A 27,920-nucleotide genomic window follows, 5' to 3' on the forward strand; every position below is an offset into this window, starting at 1 on the left:
TGCCTTTTATGCAACTGATGCACTGGTGGAGACTGGAATGAATCAGCTTGCCTGACACACTTCATTACACTGAGCTACGCTTTGCCCCTAAGGTCAGGAAAGCCAGCTGTTTAAGCTGTAATAAAACTCACCCTGTGCTCTTTGACTGCAGAGCCTGGTGTTGCTCTCACCAACCAAAAACAAAAGAATTCAAGAGATATGATTATAATAACAACTGTCTAGATAAATGTAATGTAGATAATGAGGTTCTGGACAATTCAGCGTATGTGGTGCTATAGTCTGATGCCTGGGGTTACATGAAAGTACAGTAGGTGCTCTATCTTTTCTAACATCTGCTTTTATAGACCGATGTAACCATCAGCAAATTGATGACACAGCAGCCCAGCAACACACAGCTTTATCAGACCACATCTAGAAATTCATCACATTGTTCACTCCTATTTTACAAGCTCAATAAAGATGGCCTCGATATGAAGCAATCATGCTTCTAACAAATTAGCGAAGCACCACGTTCACTCGGTTCTTCCTGATATGAGTTTTAAATATCAGTTAAAAATATAATTGAGCGGGATGATCTCTCCAGTCTTTGAGACAATCAAAAACTCCAATCTTTCAGTTATATTGCACATTAAAACCAGATGGAGATACTCTGATGATCACAGTTCAGCACAGTGTCTCGTCATAGTCAGAGTCAATCAGCAAACCTGATTATAAATGTAGGAAAAAATACATTTCTTGGCAGTGCTGGCAAGAATCTATAATCCAAAATATGATTGCTGTTTAGAGTCTCTTTAAACACTTTCCTGGATCCATATTCTTGACATACGTTCACGTACATCCCTCCTCTGCTACTCTTCCTGAGGTTTCTTCAATTTTTCCCCCTGGTAATTGTGATTAGTGATATTGGGGTATTGACTTGGCTCACTGGCTGACTTCACCGCATCAGACAATGAGTCATGTGGTCTATTCTCACACGCTGTATATACAGTATAGTGCACTGGATGAAGATAAATCACCTCGATGCATCTTGGGCTTGTGTTATTGTAATGTTACACACATAACAACAGAGCCATATCTGCAATATAATGATATATGCCAATAAGTTATTGTTCTGATACAGAGGTTTCCTGTATAGATTTTAGACAAAAAGAAAAAAAATCCTATGCCACAAAGCGTTTTAAAACTTGAGCGGAGAGCTTGTCACACTGGTGCAACAAAGCTACTTACCTTATCATCAATGATTTGTTGATTTGCTTACAGAACTTGCAGTATACAGTACAGTACATATAGTACTGTGGGCTGGCAGCTCAGTGCTTTTGGTCTTTCAGTTTTTTGCATGAAACTACAGCTGAAACAATAAGTCAATGAGATGATTATTTAAAAACACAAAAATGCTAAGTTCTTAAATTTCTTTTTCTGGTTTTCTTCAATTTATAAGATGTCAACTGAATAGTTTATAGGGAGTTTTATTTTTATTTTTATAGGGACTGTTGGACAAAAAACAAACGCTTTAGAAAATCTTAAATGCTATTTTCACATTTTATGACAAAACAATCATTAGTTGCAGCATCTGATGAAACAAATCACATGACAAGGAACATGATTACAACCCTAAACAAAGAGATCTGTCACATTATTGTGCTTCATGTGCTCTTCATGCTAAATATAGACAGAATGCTAAAGAGAAAAGACAGGAACACTTTGACACGATCTCACCGAGAACCTGATCCGAGCTCCTGAGCTACTGTGAGTAAAGTTGCATAATGTCACTTTCACTGTTTGATTACCACTGATCTGACAGCATGTGTTAGAAGCAACGTGCTGTTCAAGACCTCTCTGTGTTTATGAAGGCTTAGCGGTAAATGTGAAAGGTGCTGAGAGAAGTAGGAACAAGCATTAAAGTAGATCTTCTGATAAGTATGAAAACACCATATAACTATAAATGAAATACACATTAAGATTCAGATTCATCTTCAACAAAAAAACAACAACATATAATTATTATATTATACATGGCCATACATTTAATACATTTTAATGTTTAAGTCGACACATGGATAAATATATAAGAACAAAAACATTATAATAAGCCACCTGTTTTTTTGTCCATCTAAAGTAAATGCTTATGTTTTGAATTAAATTCATAAATGAGTATGAGGTCAAACAAAACTTTTTTTTTTCTGCTGAAAAAGTGCTGAAACAATTCTGAATGTAAAGTTGAATAAACTTTTCTCAAACAACATCTGGGCCCTTAGGCTGAATAAATTAAGTGTAATGGACCAAATGTTGTTTAATTAAATGTGTTGCATTGTTTCACTCTTTCTGCCTCAGGTCAAAATTAGGTAAGCAAACTTTACTAACTTTGTGTAGTACAGTATACTTTATACAGAATGCTTTAAGACACTATAGGTGCATTTCCATCCACGTTTATAGGCACATGGATGGAAATGGTAATAATTTGAGAGCTGAAGCTTATGCTGTATTGATAGGAGGGATGTCAGCAGATGAAAACGTCTGACACAAGAAGACAGAGACAGACTATTTTTGTAGTAGTGAAGTGGTACATTTTAAAAGCTGTTTCTTTGTGTTTAGTCTGAACTTAATGTTACAGACAATTACCAGACGACCAGCAAAAAGGCTCAGAGATGTACAGGATCTTTCTGTGCTGAGATATTTATAGACAGATTTTTAGCAGTAAACTCTAATCTATAACACACTAGAAGCAAGTGCGAGAATCTAATTGGTCTGATGTGTTGAATAAGGAACTGTGCACTTTGACAGAGATAAATAGAGTATTCAGACAGAGAACTTTTTGCTATATTCTTTTTAGACTTTTAATGACTTATTTTAAGTTGGTATTTAAATTGAAACCGTTTGTATGCAGTCTATGAGAAAGGCTTTCTTCACTTAGATAATGCAGCCTCACTTTACTTTGCGTCAGGAGGTACTTTTATAACTAGTAGCCTTTTAACCCTGTTCCATTACAAATCCCACGTTCAGGTTACCTGGTGAGTCAGCAAGATCACACGAGAATCCATCTTGCCAGCCTTCAAGCTATCCGCTTGTGGTTCAGACCAATCCGTGTCCTATGAGGAACTACTGCCAGCTACAGCATAAGTTTAGGTGTGAGTGACGACATGTCTGAGAAGTGACAACAGCTAAAGATGTTAGGATAAATGCTGCTAAATCGGTTATATTAGAACTGAGTATTTTTCTGTAAGAAGAACAAAGAACAGCAGTTTTACTACGTTATATGGTACGATGATCTGATTGGTTAAAGTTTGTCCATGATAGACTTTGATTGACGGATGGTTAATCCAATCACCCTGCCTGTTTTTTTTTAAAGCACTTGCTCTTTTCCAAACTGTTTCCAATGATGACTTACCAGATGGTTCTCTGTAACAAACCATCTGGTGCAGTCAGGTTAATATTCAATTCAAAATTGTAAAATCCACACTTAGGCTAAAAACCAATGATTTACTCACAGAAGTATCTTTTGGTTGTTTTTGCCAAGACCTCTCCTTAGGGCTGAGTGAGTGTGTACACATTGTACTTGACTAACAGTGCAAGTGTACAGATGCTGGCTGAGCAAGTCCACAGGATATTCTTGAACAAAACAAAAAGTGAAAAGTTGTCTAATGAGACAGACCAACTGAAAGCACCAGTGTGGGTGTGCAGCACAGGCTCTTGAAGCAAGTGTACATTTATAGTATCAACTAAAAATATAGCCATTAGACCAATTCTCAAGAACTGTGAAAACGCTGTAATCTTATTTAATTATTCTCTTAATCTTAAAATTTTGCCAATTCACTTGTGTAGCAAAACTTACAGTCGTGTTTAGACAACATCTAAGATTTATTTATTTTTTTTAAATGTTAGCTTCACTTCAGTTGAATGAATAAAATGGATTTTATAGATGAAAATATTTTTCATTGGACTAGCAATGAACATTTTTACAACAACCACCCCAGAGAATACAATTCAGGTTTGAGAAATGAACCACTTGTCCACACATACAGTTTTACTCTTGCCCCGTTGCACCTGTTTCTCTTTTCTCATACATTCAAATCAAATTCAACATCCTCTATCTCTTTAAATACTAAGTAGTGCCAACACAAATTTGCAGACAGTGCTTCTCTCTAGGCAGTGGCGTGGGTCACTGTTGTACTCCTTCAAGGCAGGTTCCACGGGTATTTTGACTGTTTTGTGATGAGGATCCTATTAGCCGCTACATTCCTTAATTAAACGAGTGCGGAGTTAATCAGTGTAACACAAGCACAAATGTCAATGGTGCCGACTTTGTAGCACCTAATTTAGCAGACTTAAAAAAAAAGGCCATGTTGTTAGAACGAGTATTCCCATCCATTATTTCTCACCAACAGTCTCTTGTTAAACTGAGCCTTCATGCATTAGACATAGGTTCCCTCTCACAGGATTTGTAATTTAAGGCTATAATGCGTTGTGTAGGGTTGGGAAGTTATACATAAAGAGTACTTGATAGGATTTGATTCAATGAATAGAACTGTATTGCAACAGGGGGAAAATTCCTTAAAGGGTTAGTTCAAGTATTCTAACTTCTCTGTTCCTACCCAACGGAGAAGTTTGACTGTGCCATGCACTATATTATGGTGCAGATCAGCTGTTTATGTGCCCTCATTTCATTTCAGCTCGGTTTTTATTCTGTTTTGCTGTCTGAAACTTGTTACATGATAACTTAACAGGCAGTTTGGCCTTGTGTGCTCTGATTAATATGGCAAGCAGTTAACACACTAGTCAAAACTGTTGATTGGCATTTGCTTCTGGTAATCTTCACCAATGTTTTGGAAAAAACTAAAGTAACCAGCTGAACTTTAAAAAGTGGCTTATACTGCTGTGCGGTGGATATAATTTATGCCAATGTCAAAAGTGGTTCGTGTGGATTTTTTTGAAAGGTTATTGATAATTATTCCTTGTGAGTCTACACTTAAATTTAAGTATTTAATTTGAGAACAGAATTTGGTGTGGTGAAAAAATGAGAATGCTTAGCAGGGCAAGATGCAGAAACGCAGTATTTCATTTTTACTTTCATTCAAACAAAATTGGAAAAGAACTCAAAACAGCCTGTCGTAAGCCAAAGACGAGAAAGATGGCTTTGGAATAGTGAGCGACCGTGAGTTTGTCTGTTCCCAGTGGATCTCTGGTTAATAAAATAAAATATAGAAAGGGGCTTGATACTTAAAATATAACTAATTTACATGCATGTTTGTTTATATCAAGATTTTCTGTAATTCATTTTCAGCGTACTTGAATATAACATTTGATTGTGGACCCACTCAAATGAACACCTGTGGGTCCCAGAGACTGACTATACTGATAACTGATCAACATCTCTGTAGTTACATGGACAACTGGTCAGAAACTGACTGTAGTCAGAGACTCAGCTAGATAGCTAGTCAGACTAACACAGGCACTCGATCAGAGAGCGAGGCAGTCAGACATACAGCTAGTGATAAAGAAAGAAAGATTGTTAGTGAGACAGTTGGTCAATAGGAAAGATAGATAGTGAGACAGCTGGTCAGACAGACAGAATTGATAGATAACAGACGGATAGCAAGACATACAATCAGACTGCATGCTAGCCTAGTCAGACAGACGCAGACAGGTGGTAAGCAAGAAAGGTAGATAGCAAGACTGATGCGCTTCCATAGAGGAATCTTAATCGATCCAACTCGGAGCTGAGAGTGCACTTTCTACAAACAGTGCCAATGTCAGAAACAAATTCAAGGTCGGATCTTTGCAAATGCGATGCATGTCACATACATTCACATGAAGAGCTAAGATAGGCTGTAAACTGTAGGGCGGAAACTTTTAAAGGGGGTGGAGTGGGTGGCTGTATTTCCTTGAGGGCTTGCTTTACTATACACTATATCAACTGTAGCCTCCACTGTCCTGAAAAAAAAATATATAAAACAGATTTACACTCCCCTCTAGATTGTCTCTTCCACGTAGTAAAAAGATTAGCCAGCAGTGGCAAAATATCATCTTAGGAATGCCAGTTCAGCAATATATCCCCTTCATCCCTCTGTCCTTGGACTGTCTTGTCAATCACTCCTCGATTCACAGTCCTTTACCTTTTGCCAAATGTGGGTCAGGAAAGCTTTGGACTAAAGGGGACTATGGTGGATAATGAAATAGGAATAGAGAACATCTAAGAATATATGAAATACTGTAGGGATACACCCTCAATCTCTGGTGGAAAAAAATGAGCCGAGAAAATGAGCCAATTAGGCTCAGACTTGTCTCTTCATGAGGATACCAGTAATGGTGAATGCAGCAGTAAGATCTTGTTTTTTCCTACAATTTTAACTGAGCTTTTGAGCTGTCTGCATGTACAGTATATGTGTGTTTGTGTGTTTCTGTGTGTGTGGGAGTGGTGATGCTGTTTCATCTTAGTCCCTGCTCAGTGTGGTCTTCTCAGCAGATGAATTCTCAGTGTTAATATGCCTTTACTTCAGCGCCAGCTGTGTCTTCCCCAGACATGACATGATTTTGAGGCTTTTGCCTTTTCTATAAAAGAGCTGACATCATCTTAAATACACATGCCATGTTTATAGGATACATTTGACCTCTCATTCATCCCAACTCACCATAGTCGCTCTCGTAAAAGATGATGAACTTCTGCCAGTGCAGTTCTGAGACAAGGGTGAGGAGGACATCGTTGATTCGAACAGGTGGACGGGCAGCCAAGGTGTAGCTCTCTCCGTCTGGGCTGGGGTTGAACTGACAGGCAGCGCGAGGTGCACCATCCCCGTTTCTCTGGATGAAGAGGTGGGGAATGTGCATTGCATCCGTCAGGGACTGCAGGGCACTTGCGGCAGCGCAGCCCGTGGATGTGACCAAAGCGAGGATCCCCTGGTTCATCAACTCACATGCTGGACAGAGGAAAGGAAAAGTTGTGGGGGAGAAGGATTTGAAAAAAAAGGAAATAAGGACACAGTAGTACGAGACAGGATAGAGGAGGAAGAAAGAAAGAGCAGATATATGGAGGAAACAGGGATGGGAAAAGAGAGGAGAAGGAATGGATTAGAACATGGTTAGATATGCTTTCCAAGTCGATTTTAACTGTAATAAATTTCAAGATATTCATTCCAAAATAAAAAAAGAAAAGAAAGAAAAGAAATTCAGGTTTTAAGAAAGTGCGCTCAACTGGGCTTAAGAATTCAAGATGGTTCTTTGTTTATCCTACTTAGGATTACATCTGAGCCTCTGCAGTTGAGAAAAGATCACAGGAAAGAGGGGGTTGGTACAGAAATTCTATTATAATGTGTAGATGAGAGATTCTGTGGGGGACTTCCTTTAATCTTTGTCCCTAGACAAAAATGAGGCAGCTGATTAAAGCGAAAATGGCTGTTAGAGGTAACAGTCACTTGAAAACAGCAGATGAGTGGTACAGAAATCAGTGTGGTTGTTAGCAAAGGTACAGAGCAGCGGCTGAGTGGGAGGAATCTATTACAAATAAAATTCAGGGAGCTAGATACAGAAGGTTAGGTGCAAAATGATGCCTTCTCTAAGTCTAAACTAAATATTGTCCACCATACTTTAACTCTTTCTGTCTCGCTCTCTCTCTTTCTTTCATGTACACATGGTGGAAATCTGTAAACCAGCACAGATTAAGACTCCAGACACATTCTTGTAATGTCTGTGTTGGGTCTTAACGTCCCTAGATCTTTATTTACACGTGTAATTTAGGGAAAATCTGTTGCTGTCTGATCCTCTTAGGGCAGGTCAGCATGTCTGCTAGGACAAAATGCCAAATATCTTTTAAAGATGAAAATGCCATCATTGACGTTATTAATGTGTCACAAATTGACAAGAGTGGTGTTAAAGAGATGGTAGATATTTAACGGCAGTGAGTAGACTTGGGGTTGCAGTGATCGGATGTATCATTTGATCTGACAGAAGATCAATAACATAAAAAGATGATTCATTCAGCCAAAATAACCATATGTTTATTGCATACTAAATAGGGCTGGCCCAACTCAGAAGAAGTCAGTCAAATCGGATTTGGCTATTCAATACAAATATTCTACTACATGTTCCTTTTTTCCCCCCATACAGACGATCAAGCAAAGCGTTACTGAAATTCCATATTTTTGATCTGCAGTCTAGAGGACATTCAGTGTGACAGTGATGTTCACATAATATAGTTAACAAGACAATCTACCCCTCCAAGCTAATGTGTGCTAACTACGCCAACAATGGAAACGTGCTTTTGAAAATCCAAAGAGTATATCATATTTGTTTTTTGCGTAAATGTGCCACTTCTAAGCAGAAGGCCTCTCTTCCTCAGGGAAGTTGAAAAAGAGGCATCATGAGTCTGGTCCACAGCTGTCCGTACCCATCGCATACATCTTCACCGAACAGAGGGAACAACTTGACATAGAGGAATGATTTACCACAAAGAGGAGCATGAACGAGAGGAGGGCTCATTCTGGAGCTACTTCTGGCCATTCAAATGTCCCCAGAAGTACACTACACACTGACCGACAAAAACAATAAACGCAAATACAAAGGGCTTCGGACTGATGATTAGAATCTCTTGACTTTTGTGGGGGGGGGCATCCTGATAAGAATGATTGTTATGCTATAAAACACATTTCATACATCTAACCTAGTTGTGCGAAGGTAAAACACAGTTCATAAGCTCTGGTTTATTTTTTTCTGTAGAAAAATTTACGATTCTCAGCTTTAAGACAGGTTTAATAAGTCAATGTGCATCAATTCAGGCCATTTTCACAAGTTACGGGATTCATTTTAAACCAATATTACTCTCTCAGTTGAAATCACAGCTTATATTTTTATATAGGAAACATGTACAGTACATAATGTACAGTACATTAATGGCTGTTGACCTTTACAAACCTTGAAGAAAAACATATTTCCATCTTCTCTCTTAGGTCAAGAGATACCAAGCACAGAAATACGTAATTCACACAAGATAGAAAGCGATGTGAATCGAAATGCAAAACAGTTTAAATGAAGAATATTGAATTTGCATATAATTTTAAGCTCCATCTCTGCATAATCATCACTACAGGGATTGTCTAATTTTGCATGTAACACAGGACAGGCTACGGCAAACGCTGCCTTTAAAATTCAAGTCACTGTTTCTCACACACAGCAGGACTCTTCTAATTTCAGCATAAACAGCTGAGCATATTGTACAAAACAGCAATTAAATGTTCTCTCCCTGCATTTCATAATACCACCTGAAATTACATAGTCTACTTCATTGTCTGCAAAGGCAACAGACTGCAGTTCAAGATCATTTGACGCAATACAAATCCTTGATGATGAGTATTTAAAGCACAAGGACGGCTCATCATAAACGTAACAGATAAAATAAGGTAAGGTAAATCCACCGTGATACACAAGGCAGTTTGGAGGAGCAGTTAAACGAAAAGGAGAGTGGTTTTGAAGAACGGGCATTAGGAGTGAGGAGTGGTCTGGGAAGGAGGGGTGATGAAGGAAAGAAAAGATGATGTGTCGAGGGTGTTGAATGGAGCCATACTGGTAAAAGGGTTGTGTATGTACGTGTATATAGCAGAGGGGGAGGAATATTAACATGACAAATGACAATTTCATTTGCTGACTGCAAGCACAGGACTACATTAAGACTCTGTAAATCATCAGTACAGGGGCAACTAAATAACATAGTGAGGAGGAGCAGAGAATGCAGAAATGTCGTGCAGCCGAGGTAGAGGGAGACGCACTGTACAGTAGTTGTTGTAGTTGAAGTAGAACAAGAAAGACAGTGCAGAATGATGAAATGTGCAAAAGAGGTAGAGAGATTATTTGTAGCTTTGTGAATGAAAGCTCAGGAGACTACAGGGAAGACAATGTTCTTACACAGAGTAGGAAGTATGTTGTTGTTTCTATATATATGTGTGTGTGTGTGTGTGTGTGTGTGTGTGTGTGTGTGTGTGTTGATACTTTTCTTTACAGAGAGGCTAACATGACCCTATCCAAACTTTTTGAAACATGCTGCTGGCATCAAATAAAAACAGAAAAAAAGAATGTAAAATAAAAACAGACAGAGACTTACATGGACGCCATGTGCAACGTGGCACTTGGCAAATATTCCTTATTGCAACATGAAATGGTAATACTCAGTAGGTAGTCATGTGATTGACAGTAATACAAAATATAGGGCATGCTTTATCATTGCTACAATATCTTTGTGTCAGTTGGAACAATAAACCACACACTGACAACAGAGACAGTCTGTTCCTGAGAGTTGCCGGTTTCCTGATAACAAGTTTTCTCAGATGCAACCTACTTACTGTAAATTGCATACTCCACACCCACAGCTGGATATGTTATTGCTACCTGAAATCCAGTTTAGAGAAGCTGCATGTACTAACCTCAAAACATAAATGTATGGGGTGAAACATGGTTGACGTACAGGAAAGTAATCAGCAACAATTTTGCTAATTAAATGATTATCGTGAAATGACAAACACTCACTGGTTTCACCCTTTCTATATGATTTTAAATTGAATTGCTTTAGGGTTTGTTTGTTTTTTTATGTTAATATAAGACATTACCTTGGGCTCTCTGCTCTTTGTAATGAGCGCCTTTCACAATTTCTTTGAGACTTCATAGACTAAACAAATTGATTACTCTAAATAATCTAAATGATAATGAATATAATCACTAGACCACATTAATTGTCATATCTTGGTATAATTAAAGTAATCAAAAGAGACTGTGGTCAAAATGATTGGCAGCCTTTATTCTGTGCTTGCTGAACTGGTTGTACGCTTGTGTTTTGCAAAATGACTGCAGCACCACATGTATCATTTATTTCAACTGTTTCATCATCAGCCAAAGCGAGAAACTCAACAATCTTTTGCCTCACAATGGTTCATGAAGAAATTATATTTTTTCTTCTTATAATCTGCATGCCCTACCCCCCGTCCCTCAGCCACTTTTTGCAAACTGTGGCTAAAGTGCGTCAGCGGCCATTTTGGCTTCATAATGGACGCCCTGGGCCCATTATACAGCAGACAGCCCATGACAGGAGGCAGGAGTGCTCTACAGTCATTGGCAAGGATGATAATGGTGGAATAATGACTCTTAAATGTTCCCCCTGAAATGGACAGGGGCCATCATTCATTTCCTGCCAGCTATCTGACATTGGACGTCATGATAGAACAGCAGGCTTATGTATACACCTTAAAGGAACAGCTCTGTTTGAATTGATAATATGTACGGAGCATCCTGCAACCACTGTTATTGTCAAATTTTCTATTTATTTGGACAATTTCAGTGATTGCATGGTGTCTGTGGATGAAAATGAATGGAAGGATGCTGTAATTAAAAGGGAGTAACAGAAAGATGCAAACAGCAGCTGCTTTTTTACTCATCTATCAAACCAATTGCAGTCATTTTCTTCTTGGTAATGGCATGGTTGATCGATGGATGATGAATTCAGTAGAGGTGGATGAATTTTTTAACACATCTAATCATCGCTGCATATCTTTAAAAACCCTGACACAATTACCATTACAATGAGACCATGTATTTTTACTTAACTGTCAGCAAAATCAGAAATCAAGTCAGGAAAGGGGCATGGGAGACCGTAAGCAACTCTTTCATGTTTCTACTCCCATAATTGAACTCGTTATAAAGGACATCTGCCACGCGGATTAGGGCTGATTAACAAAAGCACACAGCATTTTTCCACAGAAGTCCTGGCCTAATCAGACCAGTTCAGTGACGCACGGATGGTGCAGGGGGGAAATTATCATCAAGACACCAGGCTGAAAGAAGACATACAATCTGTTTGCCCATAAAAACACGATGCCATCAGTGCATTGCCCTCATTTTTACCAAAGTAATATGAAGGGATTAAACAAACCACCACCACTGCTGTCGTGAATAGTGCATAAATTGGGTCTGTCTCAATGATTTCACAGTCTAAATAAGACAGTCTCATTTACTTTGCTCTGACTCAGAGCACAATCCGGGGATTCAAAGGACAGTCACCACTGAGATAAACGCTGTGATGTTGTCAACACCACTGTACCCTGCAGTGACAATAGTGTAACTCTGATCTAATTGAGACAGCTTGTAATATGTTATTCAGAATGAAATGTTGCCTGTGTTGTACCATCAGAGGCTACTCGAAACTCTGTCTGCATTCCAATCATCATTGTTATTTTTGGAATGGTCACAATGATTCCCTCTAAATATGAAATCATCAGATAAGAAGATTTTATATCTCATAATGTAAATTAGAACTGGAAAACCAGTTGTTGTAGAAACATCTGATCTGAAATCTGTCCACAGAGAAAGCAACTTTAACACTGACTTAGTTATTGAATTTGAGCTCTGCTCAAAATTACTACTATTATAATGTATCATACTTGCATCCATTTGTGAACTTCAGTGCATAAATTACTGATTACATCAAGAAGTGCTGAGATTAAGATACCCAACAGCTAAATTAGTCATTGATGTTTTTTAAGCATTCAGCAGGGAAAACTGGCACAAAGTGCAGGTTTTTCTTTATGTTTTAGCTGGTGGAAGATTCATAAGAGGGAGCTTTAAATGATCCATATCACACTCAGCTAAGAGGAGACTGGGTGTCTCTCATTATGAATAGGCCCGTTCCACTCTGCTTTTGGCAGCTTCCCACAACATAATAGCTCTTCACCACACAGAAAGGTAGAAGCAGGAGGTATCAGTGTTATATGGCTGCTGGACCACAGCTTAGTTCAACATTAAAGTGTACAGCACCTCAAGTAAAAATGAATCCTGTCCCAATCGCTCTTTAATTTACTCACTTAATCTCATCTACTGCTTTCTTCTTTTGGGAAGATAACCATCCATGGCCTTTTTTTCTCCCCATGTCCGCACTCCTACTGTCAAACTAAGATAAGGGTTCATATATCCGTCAATACTATCGATGCCAACACTGTCCATGTCATGTGAACTGCTCGAAATTATACCCTCCAGAAAACTGACAGGTAGAATGGCAGAAATAGACTTCCTACAGTAGATACTGTTCTGTACAGCGAGTGGACACAAAAAAACCCAGGACCTTTACAGTGCAGCATCAATGCAATAGCTCTGTAATAAGTATTTCCTTTGTGGAGCTTCAATGTTCAGTTTTGTTTGTCCACAGGGTTGGAATGAAGCATCATAGAATACAATGCAATTAAATATAAAGCCATCACAACCCTTTGATTAGTACCTCCTGGGCACATTATGAAGCTTAACAAAGCTTGCATTTATTGCAGTTATTTTGTACTGAAATTACATTAGGGGTAATTTATCCAGGCTGACCAGGTCTAGACATTTGTTGCGTAGCATCCCATCATTTCTGGTCAACCCTCTGTTGTCTACAATCCGTATTTACTCTCATGCTGCTGAACAGACATATATAATTTTCTATTCTCCAAAATCAAATCGACTTTTCTCTGACGTCAAGAACTCTTGAAGTCGATTTGATTTGGCTCTTGACTTTTAAAGCAAAGTCACTCATTGTTGACTTAAGCGCTTTATGATTTTTTTAATAGCCGAGATGGTTTTACTAAGCGGTGAATTATGCACTGTGATGTGTCAGCATTGCAGCGCAAATATGAGACATTTGTAGGTGTTTTAAGACGTGCTATAGTAAATCCTGTTATTCTAATAAGGCAGACGTTTTCAAAGTGGGAGGCTGGCCTCCCCAGGGCCCCAAACACTTTCAAGGGAGGCTCAGTGAATGGATGTGAAAAGATATTACATTAGTTATCAAAAGAAGATCACATAGAATCACATAGAATATATAAATGGGTGTGCAATTTGGTAAAAGAGACAGTTTAGAGATATAGCAGTTTGGGGGAATTTTACAGTTTTTCTAATTTTCCCAGAGTCAGAAACCAATAAAAGCCTGAAGACATAATCTTTTTGGTGTAGTTTGAAGTTATATCAAATAGCAATTTTTGGGTATTTGCCTCAATTGTTTAGTGTCTTATGTGATCAAACGTAATCATGATCCCATAGGCAACAAGGAATTGATTTAAACCAAGCAAATGAACTAAGGGGAGTGAGCGACAATTTTTCAAGCTTTGTCCGAGTGCTGGGGTGAGGTCTTTAAAAGCCCCTATTATAGGGCACATTATCTCAAATGTATATGACTGAATAGGAGTCTTCACCTTCATCACCAATTTTCAAAATGAGGGCGTTTTAACCACTTTTCTCCAATAATGTACTGTAATAACACAAATACTGACTGCATGTGTATAAAAAATAAATAATAAAATACTGGATCACAGAGGAAGTGGCTGCTTTGCTCTGTGGGAGATCTAGTGAACAAATGTATAGAATAATCTATAGTTATACAGTGAAATCTTTGTTGTTAAAGTCATAGGCAGAGTTGTAGCTTTCTTTCATCCTTTTGTGTTCCGGCTGCTTCTTTGTGTTCTTTGCTACAAAAGCTGCAGTCAATCAAAAATGATCAAGTATATTGAACAACAAAATGGTCTGTGGATTGACAATGTGATCAGTTTTGTTCTGTAGTGCTTTCATGTCTATTCGCCTGGGCCCCTATGTTAAATATACTGTACTTTTGAGAGCCGGTTCTTATTATTTCTGACATTGGAGCTGACAAAAGAAGATAGCTGCTGCGCCCTGTGAAATTTATGCTCTGGGATATTTTTTCGACTGCTGGTACCCCGAGGGACGTGACAGAAAAAGGCCTGCAGTGTAAGTCTCTGCAGCATGGGAGAATAGCTTGACCTAATGCAACAGAATCTACGCTTTATATATTCGGTAAACAAGGTAAAGAAGTGAAACAAAAATAAAACAGAGTTGTTCCACTGGGGAGACACACCTAATGTACGGTTGTCAGAAAGTGCTGAGTTACTGACTGATTCAAAACAGAAGTGAGCAGACAATGATATAAACAACTACGCCACAATGTGATACAACTAAGCTGCCATGTCTTGTGGCACAGTTCCAACTCTTTAACAATTGGTAGTGACTCATCCTTTTTGCCTAAAACAATGAGCTTTTAGTGTACTTCGCAAAGCAGGCATGTTTGGAGAGTCTCAGCCTGTAAGTATGTATGATTTTACCTCTAACATCGTATTATTATATGTCTCTGTTAGGATAAATGTCAGTCTAAAATTGCATTAATATTGAGCACCTGAAATGAATTCTCACCACTGTGTATCCTTGTTGTCTCTCCACCGCCTCCTTTTTCAGAGCGCACTCAACTCTCTGTTACTTGTTATCTCATTAACATAGCACAACCACCATTTCTTCCAGGGCTATTATGGTCAGTCTAATGTGCATAGCATAGTCCTTTGCATACCCAATGATGTGTGTTTGTTCTTTATTTATTTTTTGCTCGTACAAGGCTGATTAGCACTACTTACAATTAACATGTGGCAGTGCCTGTTGGGACGAGGTACTCCATTGGCAGCGCTGTGCTGAATGTTGAAACAGGTGAATGGGGAGTCTAGTTTTTATATGGCAAACACGTGTTTGGGTTTTGTGATGATTGATTTGGATGGTGTTATCGAGAAAGATTGGCTAGCTTTGTTAGAGGATAATCATGACTCATTCACTATTGGGACAGGGACAGGCTGGATGTTTGCTTGTCTGCTGGAATTAGGAAATATCTCACGCTTTCTTTTGGTAATGTGTCATTTGCTCCGATATCATCTCTCTCTTAGTGTCTTTTTGTCTGTAGTGTTATGGTCTTTTTTTCCCCTTTCTCCGTGTCTACATATCTCAGTCTGTCTATTCTTCTTAAGTGTTTTTGCCTTTTGCTTGCCCTCTTCATTTCACCCTATATGTTCTTTATCACGACAGCCTTTTGTCTTTCTCAGCCCATCTGCATCTCAAGCAATACCTGAAACATGCAAGATAAATAATGAATTATTATGAGTTCATTCAGGGGTGCTCTGCGCATTTGTGCTACACTCATAGAATATGAAAATGCATGGTTTAAACTGTCTTTAATTTAAAGTCTTGTTCTTCGTTCTTTAACAATAAATTATTCAACAACAGTGGTTAGTGGTAAAATGACTAATAATCAGATGAAGTCAAGAAAGGAGCAGGAAATGTCAGTGGTTGTTTTGGGGAAGCGCATGCTTTTTAAAATTTTTTTAATTAGAGCCTACTGGAAATTATAACGTAGAGTCAGTCTGAATTTTAACTCATCCCTCCCAGCTTCTTATTCTTTCATTTCTCTGACAGGGCTAACATGTGGTTTATGTGATAACAGTATAAAGATGTAGTTGAGGGGCCCAGGAGTATAACCTTTTTAAATGTCATGAGTGATTTATAGTTCTCCCGTGCCATCTCACAAAGTTTCTAAATTCCTTTGGCAACCCCAAGTCAACTCAATCTGTCTGCAGCAATGTTACATGTTTCAGCAGCAAAAGTGAATATTAACGGCTGCTACAATAAGATGGGGTTTTGCACATGGATGGGAAAAAAACATGCCTATGGTCCTGGAATGTCAAGAAGAGACCACCATTGGCAGCTTAATACATAATTTACAACATAAAACCATAACTTAACTGTAGCATTGCAGGAGTCTGTCGACCACCACCACGATATTACCAGTGCAGCGGTTGTTCTGAAGTGACTTGATGTCACCCTTCACATTCTCAAAAAGTAGATTTTCCTCAGTGAATAAACAGACATCACACCAAAGCTGTGCGACATGTAGTGCATGACTGCAACATAACAAAAAACTGAATGTGTGAATTAAGTTTTCCGCTGTGACACTGCCACAGTGTAGAAATCGTCTGAGCTCTCCATCCTCCACTGCATCAAGATGTATTCACCATTTTGTTATGTGGGACTGACATTTTTAATCCACTGCATGAAGATTGTAGCATCTACAGTATGTTGCCCCTAATACTACAGTACAAACACCGACCAGTTCCACTGAGGCTCCTGTTGGCACACAAGATCACAGCCACCTGTTCCCACAGCTTGAACAAAGCCGGACATGTGGTCATGTGTAAGCCTGATGGCAGATAGGTGTTCACCTACTTCATGGAGTAAGTCATCCAAATCTACCACGGCTGCTATCTCAAAGTCATAGTAAGGAATAGCGTTCCTCTTAAGTGTTAAATCAGCTTGACGGGTTAAGCTTATTAAGTCTCTGATTCATTCTGCTGAGTTGAGCAATACATCAATGCAATGTCAAGCAGTGAAAAGACACGGGACCTGTGTTATGTAGCTTTTGGCACTGCTACTGGAAATTAATGAATGAGGTGCTTCAACGTGCACATGTGACGTGTAGATGTGACATGCTCTGCTATTTAAGCCCTGCAAACATTCAGAGACAGAGGGTTTTTATATTCAAATGACTTATCTTCTTAAAATAGTTTTAGCACTACTGCTAGAGTAGTAGTATTAGTAATAACTATGTTTTCATACATGTTTAATCACCTGAAAAAAATAGTTGTTACATTCTTATCTTTTAAATTCAGTGTTAGAATGAGCCTATCTACAGATTTTGAAAACTAAAAACTGTCTCTAAATACAGCCTTTTATGTTTTTGCACATTTCCATACTTCATGCAAGAAAGAGGGGGGTGCAAAGGGGTGTTGCAAGCAGCTGCACCTGAACCTGAACCTTTAAACACAGAATCAGCTAATTTATTACATTGTCCTGATACAAGACAATCTAGATGTTCAGAACTGTATAAAAGAACTCCCTGATTTCTCAAAAATGAGATATATTTTCAATTAAACATGCTATGCAATCATTCATGCAACCAAAATAAAATAAATAAATAATTTATAAAAAGCTGCTCTCGGCTGCTTGCAGAGGCGATGATGCTTTTATCAATATTTTTTAGTGTGGTTTGTTTTTTGTGAACAAGCAAAAGTTATGTTTCCATTCAGTGTTACAGTGTTACCCACTGTTTCTAGCCCAATTTCTTGAGTACTTTAAATCCACCATGGCTCACATCCATGTTAACCAGCTTGCAATCCTCTTCTTCCCTGCCTTTTGTTGAAAGTACTGCTGTATATCTTGATATGTTTCCACCATCTGTTGTTCAGTGGAATAGTGAGACACCGTTGGCAGGATTGTGTATTGCCTCAGCCATGAGCTCCATACTGCTACTCGATGACTAAAAGTCCACAGAGAACTTTTAACTGTGCCCATGATACGACTGTGCTCAACCTAATCATCATTTGTTTTTCTCAGTGGGTGCTGTAAACTCCACGTTTAGGAAGAGGTAAACATGAATGAAGATGCAGTTAACACTAGTAAGGTCTTTAGATGAGGGTAACGGTGTAGGCAAAAGTAAACCTCTTCTTCTTTCTAAATATTTTTTTCTCTTCAGGGAGTAGGCTTTTTTAAAGTCATTTAGAATGATTTAGGTATTTAGGTAATTGCATATTGACAGGTTGAAAAAGTTCACTCTGGATGGTAATATGTATTTATTTACTGTGTTTTTAGTTCAGTCTGGATGGTAATATGTATTTATTTACTGTGTTTTTAGTTCAGATTGTTATGGAATCTTCTATCCTTAGGTTACACAAGGTCACGTGTGGGCCTTGAGGTCCTCAGCAGTATTAGTTGTTTGGCTTTGACTGGGTGCCAGTCTATCTCAAGACTGTGGTGACCAGGGTCGAAGAGACCTGTTGCTGCCTTCCTAGACATAATAGATAGCTTGTTGTAGACGTTCCAATCTGCGTAAACAGACATCTGTGTCTCCAGCCTAGAATAACACCTGCATGGGTAAAGACATTCTCTTTGATTAGTTTGGGTGTATAGTATTTGTGGGTTATCTTTGGGTTTAAAGTCGATCCATCAGCACAAGTTCAGCAGAATGTGAGACCGACTCAGGCACTTCTGATGGACTTTGAGAGTGTCTCTAATTCTCCTTGACCAAGCGTCAATAAATAATACAGCATAAGACATCAGAGGCTCCTGAACACTTTCTTCCTTCCTGATCTCACCATTGACCTTTGACTTCAGCAATTTCTCCACAACACAGATCACCATTGTTTTCGAGATTTCTATTGTAATTACCTGAGATTTACATACACAGGTTGTGCAGAAAAAAAACCTACTTTTTATTTTATTCTAAATTATTCATGAATCTGTGGTTATGTAACAATAAATCAAAACTGCATGATATTTATTTGCCTGTAACATGATATTAAAACAGTTACAGTGAATAATTTGCAGTTTTAAGAGGCTGTTATTCTTCTGCTCTCATTTTGCACATATTACCCTGCCCTACTAAATAATGAGGCTATGCTTTCAAGAACCACAAGATGTCTAATAACAGAAGACAAAACTGACAGAAAATTGAAAATGTCAGAACAATTCTCCATCACATAAAGGTGATGGTTCTTTCTTTTCAAGAACTGACTTCTCCCTAATGTTCCGCTCCCTCCTTAGAGTTAGCACTGTCCTGTTGAAAAACAAATTAGCTCATTATCCTTGGAAGGCTGGGTACATAGGAGCAGCATGCGTGACGAGCCAAGCCTTTGGATGTGCCAAGCTGAAAATGTCAACATACTACCTTGAGAGTGCACATTAAACTCAGGCAGTAATAGCTGTCACAAGGCAGATCCCCATTATCAAGTCCATTAAGGCAACCACAGTCCTTCCAAAAAAAGAAATCAACCCCCACCCAAAAAAAAAAAGAAAAAGAAAAACGAGCAGCAGGATTTTAGAGTTTGGAGTGAGCATCTGTGGAAAGACAAGGTGAGACACTGTATAATGCTGCCAAATGATACACATTACTGAGTTCATTAAATATCTACTGGAGGAGTCGTGTCAGGATAGCCAAGGACTGTTTTGTGATGTGTCATCTTATTTGCTTTAAAAAAAAGTGTTATCTCATTATTTACGATTCACAAGTGTAATAAACAATTCAGAGTGCATTGCTGTCATGGCACCTTTTTTTTTTTTTTTTAATCATCCTTCTCAGCCCTTTCTCGCTGGTAGGGGTTGTGTCCTGAACCTAATCTACAAAAGAAACTTCAAACAAAGTTGATAAGCGCGTCAGCTTAAGTGTCTTTTTTTTTTTTTTTTAACTGGCAAATGATATATTTGCCTAAAGGCACGATAGATGTCATTTTTTTCTTTTTGTCATTTCACAAAACTAGTGCCAGGACGAAACTGGCATGTGTGTGGCCAAACTACCTAAACTCAGCAAAAAAAATAAATAAAATGCCTTCAGATATAGCCCAAGTAGCTGTTGGGTTAATTCCAGGAGTTCTTGTTGTCTTAAATCTTAAATAGCGAGCCAATTATCATTTCTTGAATTCGGATCCAATTTCCTAATCTTCAGTCCTCCTTTTTGTTCTGCACTCCAGTTTTTGTTAGTTTCCTCTTTTGGGAGATGAGTATTGAGCAGAGATACAACAAAATGCAGAAGAGAGGCTCACCATGCATGAAATGAAAGAGAGCTTTACCCTCCTGTAGGGGCTGACACTGACGTATTCTCTGAAGGTAAAAGCCTCCACACGCTCCAGTCACTTATTACGTTTTACCACTTTGAGTTAGATGGGCTTCAGAAAACATAGATTCTCTATATTTGTCCTCTTCAACTTTTCATGGGCGTGCATACTGTCGGTCTGCATGTGGGTGCTCCCTGGCAACCACTTGACAACCGTTTCCCAGGTAACAGAAATATTCAAAATGTTATTTGTATGCTTGTCGTCGTGTGTGTTCGTGTGTTTGCCTGCATGCTGTTGTTGTTGGAGACATTAGCAAGAGAGTTCATTAACTTTGTTGGGAGGAAACATTACAATAAAACTAGTGCAGATTGCACACGTTTTTACAGCAAATGAGGTCTATGTATTAAAAATGACATTATTCTAATTCATAGACCTGCAGCACATTAGAGTACTACACAAATGAATGCCACGATCTCTGAGAAATGTTTTCTATCTAGCTGTTCTTTGAATATATGCAAATTCATATCAGCACTCATTGAATTCCCAGTATTCTTGAATGGACTGCACTTACGGTATAAACTGTTATTCAGTTACATTGAGATATGATTATTGCAAAGGCTATAGCATACACATTTAATAATGACCAGACCATTCAGTGACCTGAATGGAAGCACCTTGTTTGTGTTTTTCCTCACTCAGTTTTTTCTTTTGCCATATAATTTGGTGCAAAGGACACATTCTTTATGCAAAAGGGAAATTATAATAATAATTCTATGAACAATGAAGAATGTACAGGACATACAATCTTTTCATTGTGGAGCTTTTTAAATTTCTGGAACAGCAGATCAACAGGTCTGACAATATATTTTACATTAATTACAGAACTACACCCACACAGTTATTAGAATTAGTGTATATGAAGTGAATTTTAACAACTGGACTCATATTAGCAGTGGATAGAATTTAAAAATGCCACACTGGACATTGTTTTCTTTTGATTAATCATATATTTGATCTGTGTCTCTCTAAGTTAAATCCTGTTACGTGCTGCTACAACAAACTGTTCTCTAAAAGTATCAAGAAAGTTTGATCTAATCCGAGATTAAACTTAATGGACTACTTTGACAGTATCTCCAGGTACTGCTCGAAGGGACACAATGCCACATCTTCTATAATGTGCCATTTCAACAGGTGGCATGGAGACACATAGGCCAGGCCATCTGTTTATACAGAGGTAAATGTATGCAGACAGAGAATCTAGTGGAAATATGATCTACTTTATGTAGTCCCTAAGTAAACTGTCATCTCCCATAATGCATGAAGGGAGCCAGCAAAAGTAGGTCTATTACCATGTTGATAACATCAATTTAAAGTGTCAGTACGGGGTGAGCTAATACTGAGTCCTGCAAGGCTGCTCTCTCGTCTCCTCAGCCACAGGGTTTCTGCTTTGATTAAAATCACAAACCAGCCATTCTTCCAGACACCTTTCGCCCCACTACCTCCAACAGAGATTAGATTTATTTAATACCCCCCAAGGGTGTTTTCACATTCGCCATGTGAGACAGAGGGTGTTGTGGCAGAAATGTCAGATGTGGTGTTTCTGGTGGCCTTTATACTGTTAAACAATCTGACTGGTTTCAGGTCAGGATCAAGTTGTGGCTATGACGGATGCTGTGAAAAGTAAAGTTTGATATGATTAGAGCTCCTAAAAAACTAATTAGGAGTCCACTATATATAAAATGACTAAATACATCATCTTTTGCATGTATGCCCATCATCATCTTGTCACTTAAGTGTTCCGTCAATACTGTAGATGTGATCAGAGACATTTTAAGTCTTTGAAAAGATTTTGCATTGATTTTGCATTAGCCTCAGAAAACCAGACGTAACTTAGTGGGACACTCCAATGACCAAATGCTAATGATTGGGAGATTGAGATGAAGATGAACTCTTCTTGCTCTTGGAATAACCAATACGAGTGACAGAGATAGTGGTAAACAATGATACTTCAAATAAAGTGTGGAGAAAAGAGTGGAATGGCCTTTAATTTGATGATTAAGTTAACTGTCCCTGTTCTTTTTATTTTTTTTATTGTTGTCATTATACTATTGTTATCATTTATATATTTAATATTATTTCGTTTCACGAAGAAACATGAGTCACTTTAATTATTACTTTTATTATTTAATGTGAGAAATAAGTTGAACTCAAAATTCAACACTGATGAAATCATAAATCCCTTGCTAATTAAATTTGGATTTCAATTATAAAAGACATTTAAAAAAAAAGCATTTAATATAGGAACAGTATTTGGACAGGGAACAATTGTAAATGTCAAAAAGTAATTCTGTATATATCAGCTATGTTTGTAATTATCAGCTCGCTGCTCCCACACTGTACAATTTTGTTCTTTTTTGGTATGAGTCACAGGTGGCTTACTGCTGAATCACTGTCTTCTGTGCTGCGCTCCAGTGATCACTGCTCTGAATGACCCAGCAGACCTGAGCAGCCATCTGCTTGAGGACTCCTGCTGCCTTGTCTCGCTCTCTCAGATCTTAAAATGTCCTACGTGTGATGTTTCACAAACCCTGTTCCCTTTGTCTGCCCGTCACCCCATCTTTCTTGTCTCTGGTGTGTACACCTTTCCATCATTTATTCCTGTTACGATTTGATCTCTCTGAAGCCCTGTGCATTTCTAGTGCTTCAATAGTTTCTACCCACAGTGCAGCCGTAGCAGATAAAGCATCACTCATTAACTCTGCAAACATAATTCTGGAAAACTAGTAAACCTTTCACAGCTAAACGCTATCCACTGCTACATCTGCTGTCTCTCCTATAGGGGCTGCATTACCTGCCAGCACAGGGGTATCATTACAGTATTCATGGACTAACAGAGAATTAATCAAGGTCTCTAGTCAGCTTGCATATAATTAAATGTATGCAGACAGTACCTGAGAGACTCTCTAAATCTACATAAGTACTGAGTGGTTGTGAATAAAACTCAGTTCTTGCAGGATTTCTCTATTCTACATTTGTCAAGGTTTTCAGTATATACAAGGTAAAAACACTGCATCGCTACAAAGCAAGCTGGAATATATGTGCTATATGTGTTCAAGCTGAGGAATAAAGACCAGCACAACCAGCTCATGCTTCATAGCTCCATTATTCCGGGTGGCTACAATACTATTGCATAATGTGTGACAGAAACGACAGGCCTGTTAAAACCGAATAACTGATCCCAAACTTTGGTCTTTTGCGGACGGTCTCTTCGCTCTCTTGACTCTGAGCCGTGTGCGCCACTTTTTACAGTCAGTGTAAAACACGATCCCCGGAGAGGAACGCAAGTGACTAATTACTTAAAATTAACAACTGAACGAAAACTTCAAGGATTATTTGTACTCGAATTACTCGAGTACTCGTTGCAGCTTCAAATGTACCGTTACATCCGAGATTTAAAATGCAACAAATGCAGTAAAAGGTGATTGGATTTTTAAAATGGAGTAAACATTATATGGGGATTGATTTCTCACTCTCACCAACAGCTTTAGTGGTAAAACCATCTCCCACTTTCACTCTCTCTGATTGTACTTTCCACTCTCTCCAGTCCTTGGCATCTCCAAGTCCCTTTTTCTCCTTGAATTTTTTCCAATTCTCTCCCCCTCTTTTCTCTCTCTCTCTCTCTCTCTGTATTGTAAATGAATGCAATAAACAGGCGAGCACTCGATTTCCCACTGGCTTTGTAGTTGTTTAGCCCGGAGGTCAAAGTGAGTGTGGATGGAGAGCAGAGTGAACTAAGCCTAAGAGCTTGCTGCACTCGTCCATTCTCATGGGAGCTGACAGTTGAGATTATTTTATTTTCATGCTCTGGCTCAATGTAATCAGATAAAGAAAAAGCTACATCATTAAAGGGAAGGTTTGATATACTGAGAGATTTATTCATTCATTTTCTTGCTGTGAGTTAGATGAGAATATTGATACTATTCTTGTATATGAAGTTTACAGCCAGCAAGCTTTGCTACTACAAGCAGGAGGAAGCAGCTAGCCTGATTCTGTCCAAAGGTTAAAAAATAAAAATAATATCCAGCTACTGGCACCTCATCTCATTAGTTGCTTTATCTTGTTGTTATCAGGTTGTGGTTTTGTGGGGTTTTGTGCCAGACAAGCTCTTTGCTGGGTGCAGTGACTTCTTCCGTCTCCACCGTGTGACTCCAGATTTACATTTAGTCAGATTCAAGATTTAGTTTCTCCTTGTTTTTAGTCTTTAATCTAAGCTCACTATATCCTGGTTGTTAGTTTCGCATTTAACAGGCATTAATAATCTGTTGCGGAATGATGACAACCTGACTTTGAAAAAGAATACGTGAATTGATTCAGAGAAGTGGATGAAAACTGTCTTTAAGCACATCTAAAAACCAGCTTGGGTTATCCGACATCATATAATATTTGATGCTGAGAATAAGATTTGATCCACAAATCTTTGCTGGTCAAGCTGCTTTATCAAACCCCTTTATACTCATACTGCACATATGCTTTCACAGAGAATAAAATTTCAGTTTTAGTTCATCTGGCTATTAAATAGGTTCCACTAAGGAATTCAGATATTAACAAGGTGTAAAGATTATCTGGACCAGGCCCAAAAAGAGCCCTATTCTTCAGTACCTATCAAACAGCTAATAAGCAGATGCCCTCCCGCTCCTTCTCCTTCGTCTACTTATCTTTTCTCTTTATTTAATTTACAAGCCTCTAGCACTGTCTTTATATGGGCCCTGTGTTGCTAATTGGCCAATTCCACACTCCTGCTCCACTAAGAACCTGCCGCAGGTAGTGAGCAGACCTTGACATGGATCTTGCCTCTCCTGTTTAACCCTTTGATGGAGAAAGTAACTGCCTTCTTTTCCAAACAATCAAACCTAAAATAGTCTGTACAGCATATTGTATATATGCAGCAGGTAAGGCAGTTCTGCTAATCAATGGACTCTCAACAGATCAAGTCTGTTGAGAAATGAGATTGTTTCATAATATTTTTCATTGTTATCAGTCTACATTTTACTATATATTGCACCAGATATAACATAATACTGACATTTCTCAGCATAATACTGACATTTCTCAGCTTTAATCTCGTCCTCTATCCATGTGAAGGTGGATAAAACAATGCATTAGGTCTTGATGCGGTGTCGGTGGAGGTGGCAGAGCGTGTTAGCAATGGGCTGATGACACACAGAGCAAGATCCAAGCTCTATCTGCAGCATTAACGGATAGAGAACGATTGACTAGCCTGTCGATTGACTAGAAATCACACAGAAACTGCCGACTTCCACCCAAAGCCCTTTCTGGTGAGTATCTCGTTGTGTGCCTCTCAACCACAACTGATAATAAAAAAATCAAAGCTCCCTTTGAGGAATGGACAGCTTTCTTATATCCCCACTACAGGCCATCTGTTTTAAAGGATAAAGAGTGAAAGCCAGATCTGGAGTCTGATGCCTGATTTTATTAGACTGCTGTCTGGGACATTTATCAACAAAAACGTACTTAATTACAGCTAAATTACATCTATCTGCTCAGACCTATCGTGTATTCAACATTTCATTTTTAATCACTGCTGATTGCTTATCAGATATATTCTGTTGGAAAGAAAAATGCTGATTTAATGCTTTGCTGGGACAATAGTGAATAAAGAGAAAAATGCAAACAAGCAATTTGTTACGAATGAACACATTAATTTGAGCTGAATATCTTCTTTCATGGGCTTGGACTAACAAATGCTCCCAATATTTTAAAAACAATCTACAATAAAACATAATGTTTGAGCTTGAAATGTTGGCATGGACAAAGTACGGTCTTCTGATCCAGCATCATCCTCTTATCTATAAATATATTTAAGCAGAGATAAAAGGGAGTTGTTTTTTTTTTGTGATTCGTGTGTTCAAGACATGTCTTCTTTTGTACGTTGAAGCGCGTACGCCTTCTGAGAATTACTGTTACGATTATTCCAAATTCTCTGTCATGTCTTGCCTCAGGTTTCATTTTACATCTTTTCACACTAACTCGTATTTTCGAATACCTGTTCCAAACACTTATCGCTCCAGGCTTTCTTTTGGTGGGCTCAATATCAGATCTTTTAGTTGAATGCCAGCACGATAAAAAAAGAATGTCTAAATTTTTAGATATATATAAATGACTTTTGATTTGTGTCAGGACTCCATGTACATCTGTTCTTCGTTTAATGCCACACACCTGCTGCCTTTATCAGACTCATATCTGTTTCATTCACTGCCACTTTGGTTCATTCACTATCAGTGAAGAGATCAGGCATTAAATGCGTGTAGAACTTGGCTATCTTATCCTGCTGGGTCCCCCGGGCCTATTTGTTAGCTGTCAGTGACTATCTACCTTCATCCCTGCACCATTGTGTTTACTGGCTCATGCTGCCAGGAACTGGATCTGTCAAATGGCCGTCCCCACGGGGTAATAGTAAAGCTCTGCATTTTGTTAAATCGATCCTGGGAGATGCATTAAGAAAGAAAGAAAAGAAAAGAATAAGAGACCAAAGATGAGAGGGAAAGCAATAATACCACACACGGAAGCTAGTTAGAAGGTAATGCTGATGAGAAAGCAGACAGGTTTGGCGTGACAGAGCATGATGGATAGTGCAAATGACGCCGAAGTAGCAAGGGAGATTTCCTTGTGCAACAGATGGCTGGTAGGTAAAAGGAAAGGATGAAAGTATAGGACAAGGGATGTGAAAAAAACAGGAATGAAAAAGTATGAATCTTACCAAGGAACATGCTTACAATAGAAGAATGCTACACTTATCTTTTTGTAAGGGAGTGCAACAAAAGGCGAGACTAAATCCAGGTGAAAGAAACAGAGACTCCAACTCAGTGGAGAAAGGAACTCAATAGTGGCAGATGGAAGAATGGGTAACCAGAGAAAGGGAGAGAAATTGTGAGTGAAATCGTATGCATTGTGTAATGCAGCCGGATGTCAGTCTGCACCAAGGGCCATACATCCTCATTAGGAACTCCGCTGCTGCCCCGAACATACATCAGCAGAGCCACACACAAACACACACCAAATGTTGGGAAGGTCACATGTACAATGGCAGCTATAGTTCGCTGGCAGTGGAAGTGCATGCAAGTTGGCAAAAACAGGATTAAACCTAAAAATAATACAGTGTCAGCCATATGTTTCAAACTACAACACTGTCAGAAAATATTGGCAAATCCTGGAGCGGGAGACTGATGCATGTAACTATCTGAAAACAAGCAGAAGGGCTACTATGTAAATGGTACATGTGGTTATATGTCATCCCTTATTTTTCAGGTGCGGTGGAAAATTGGAAAAGTAGGTTTTTAATTCATAAATGATGTGACAGTTAAAATATCAAGCTTCTTCTTATGTTTCTTTTTTCCTCTCCCATCACGAACATTGTTCCCTCTCTCTTCTTTAACTTGCACAAACACAACAGCACCGACGGCAAAAGTGGTCTTTTAT

General features: G+C 38.6%; 1 protein-coding gene across 5 annotated transcripts in view; it reads right to left on the reverse strand.

Moving 5' to 3' along the window:
• Nucleotides 1-27,920, reverse strand: part of grid1a (glutamate receptor, ionotropic, delta 1a) — a 211,174-nt gene that overhangs the window by 75,094 nt on the left and 108,160 nt on the right. For all 5 annotated transcript variants that reach the window (XM_027277719.1, XM_027277718.1, XM_027277717.1 and 2 more), the window contains exon 3: nucleotides 6,627-6,911. In XM_027277719.1, coding sequence (XP_027133520.1) covers nucleotides 6,627-6,911 — 285 coding nt within the window. The remainder of the gene's footprint in view (nucleotides 1-6,626; nucleotides 6,912-27,920) is intronic.

Source organism: Larimichthys crocea, chromosome III (genome assembly GCF_000972845.2).
Source record: "Larimichthys crocea isolate SSNF chromosome III, L_crocea_2.0, whole genome shotgun sequence".
NCBI classification, from domain to species: domain Eukaryota; kingdom Metazoa; phylum Chordata; class Actinopteri; family Sciaenidae; genus Larimichthys; species Larimichthys crocea.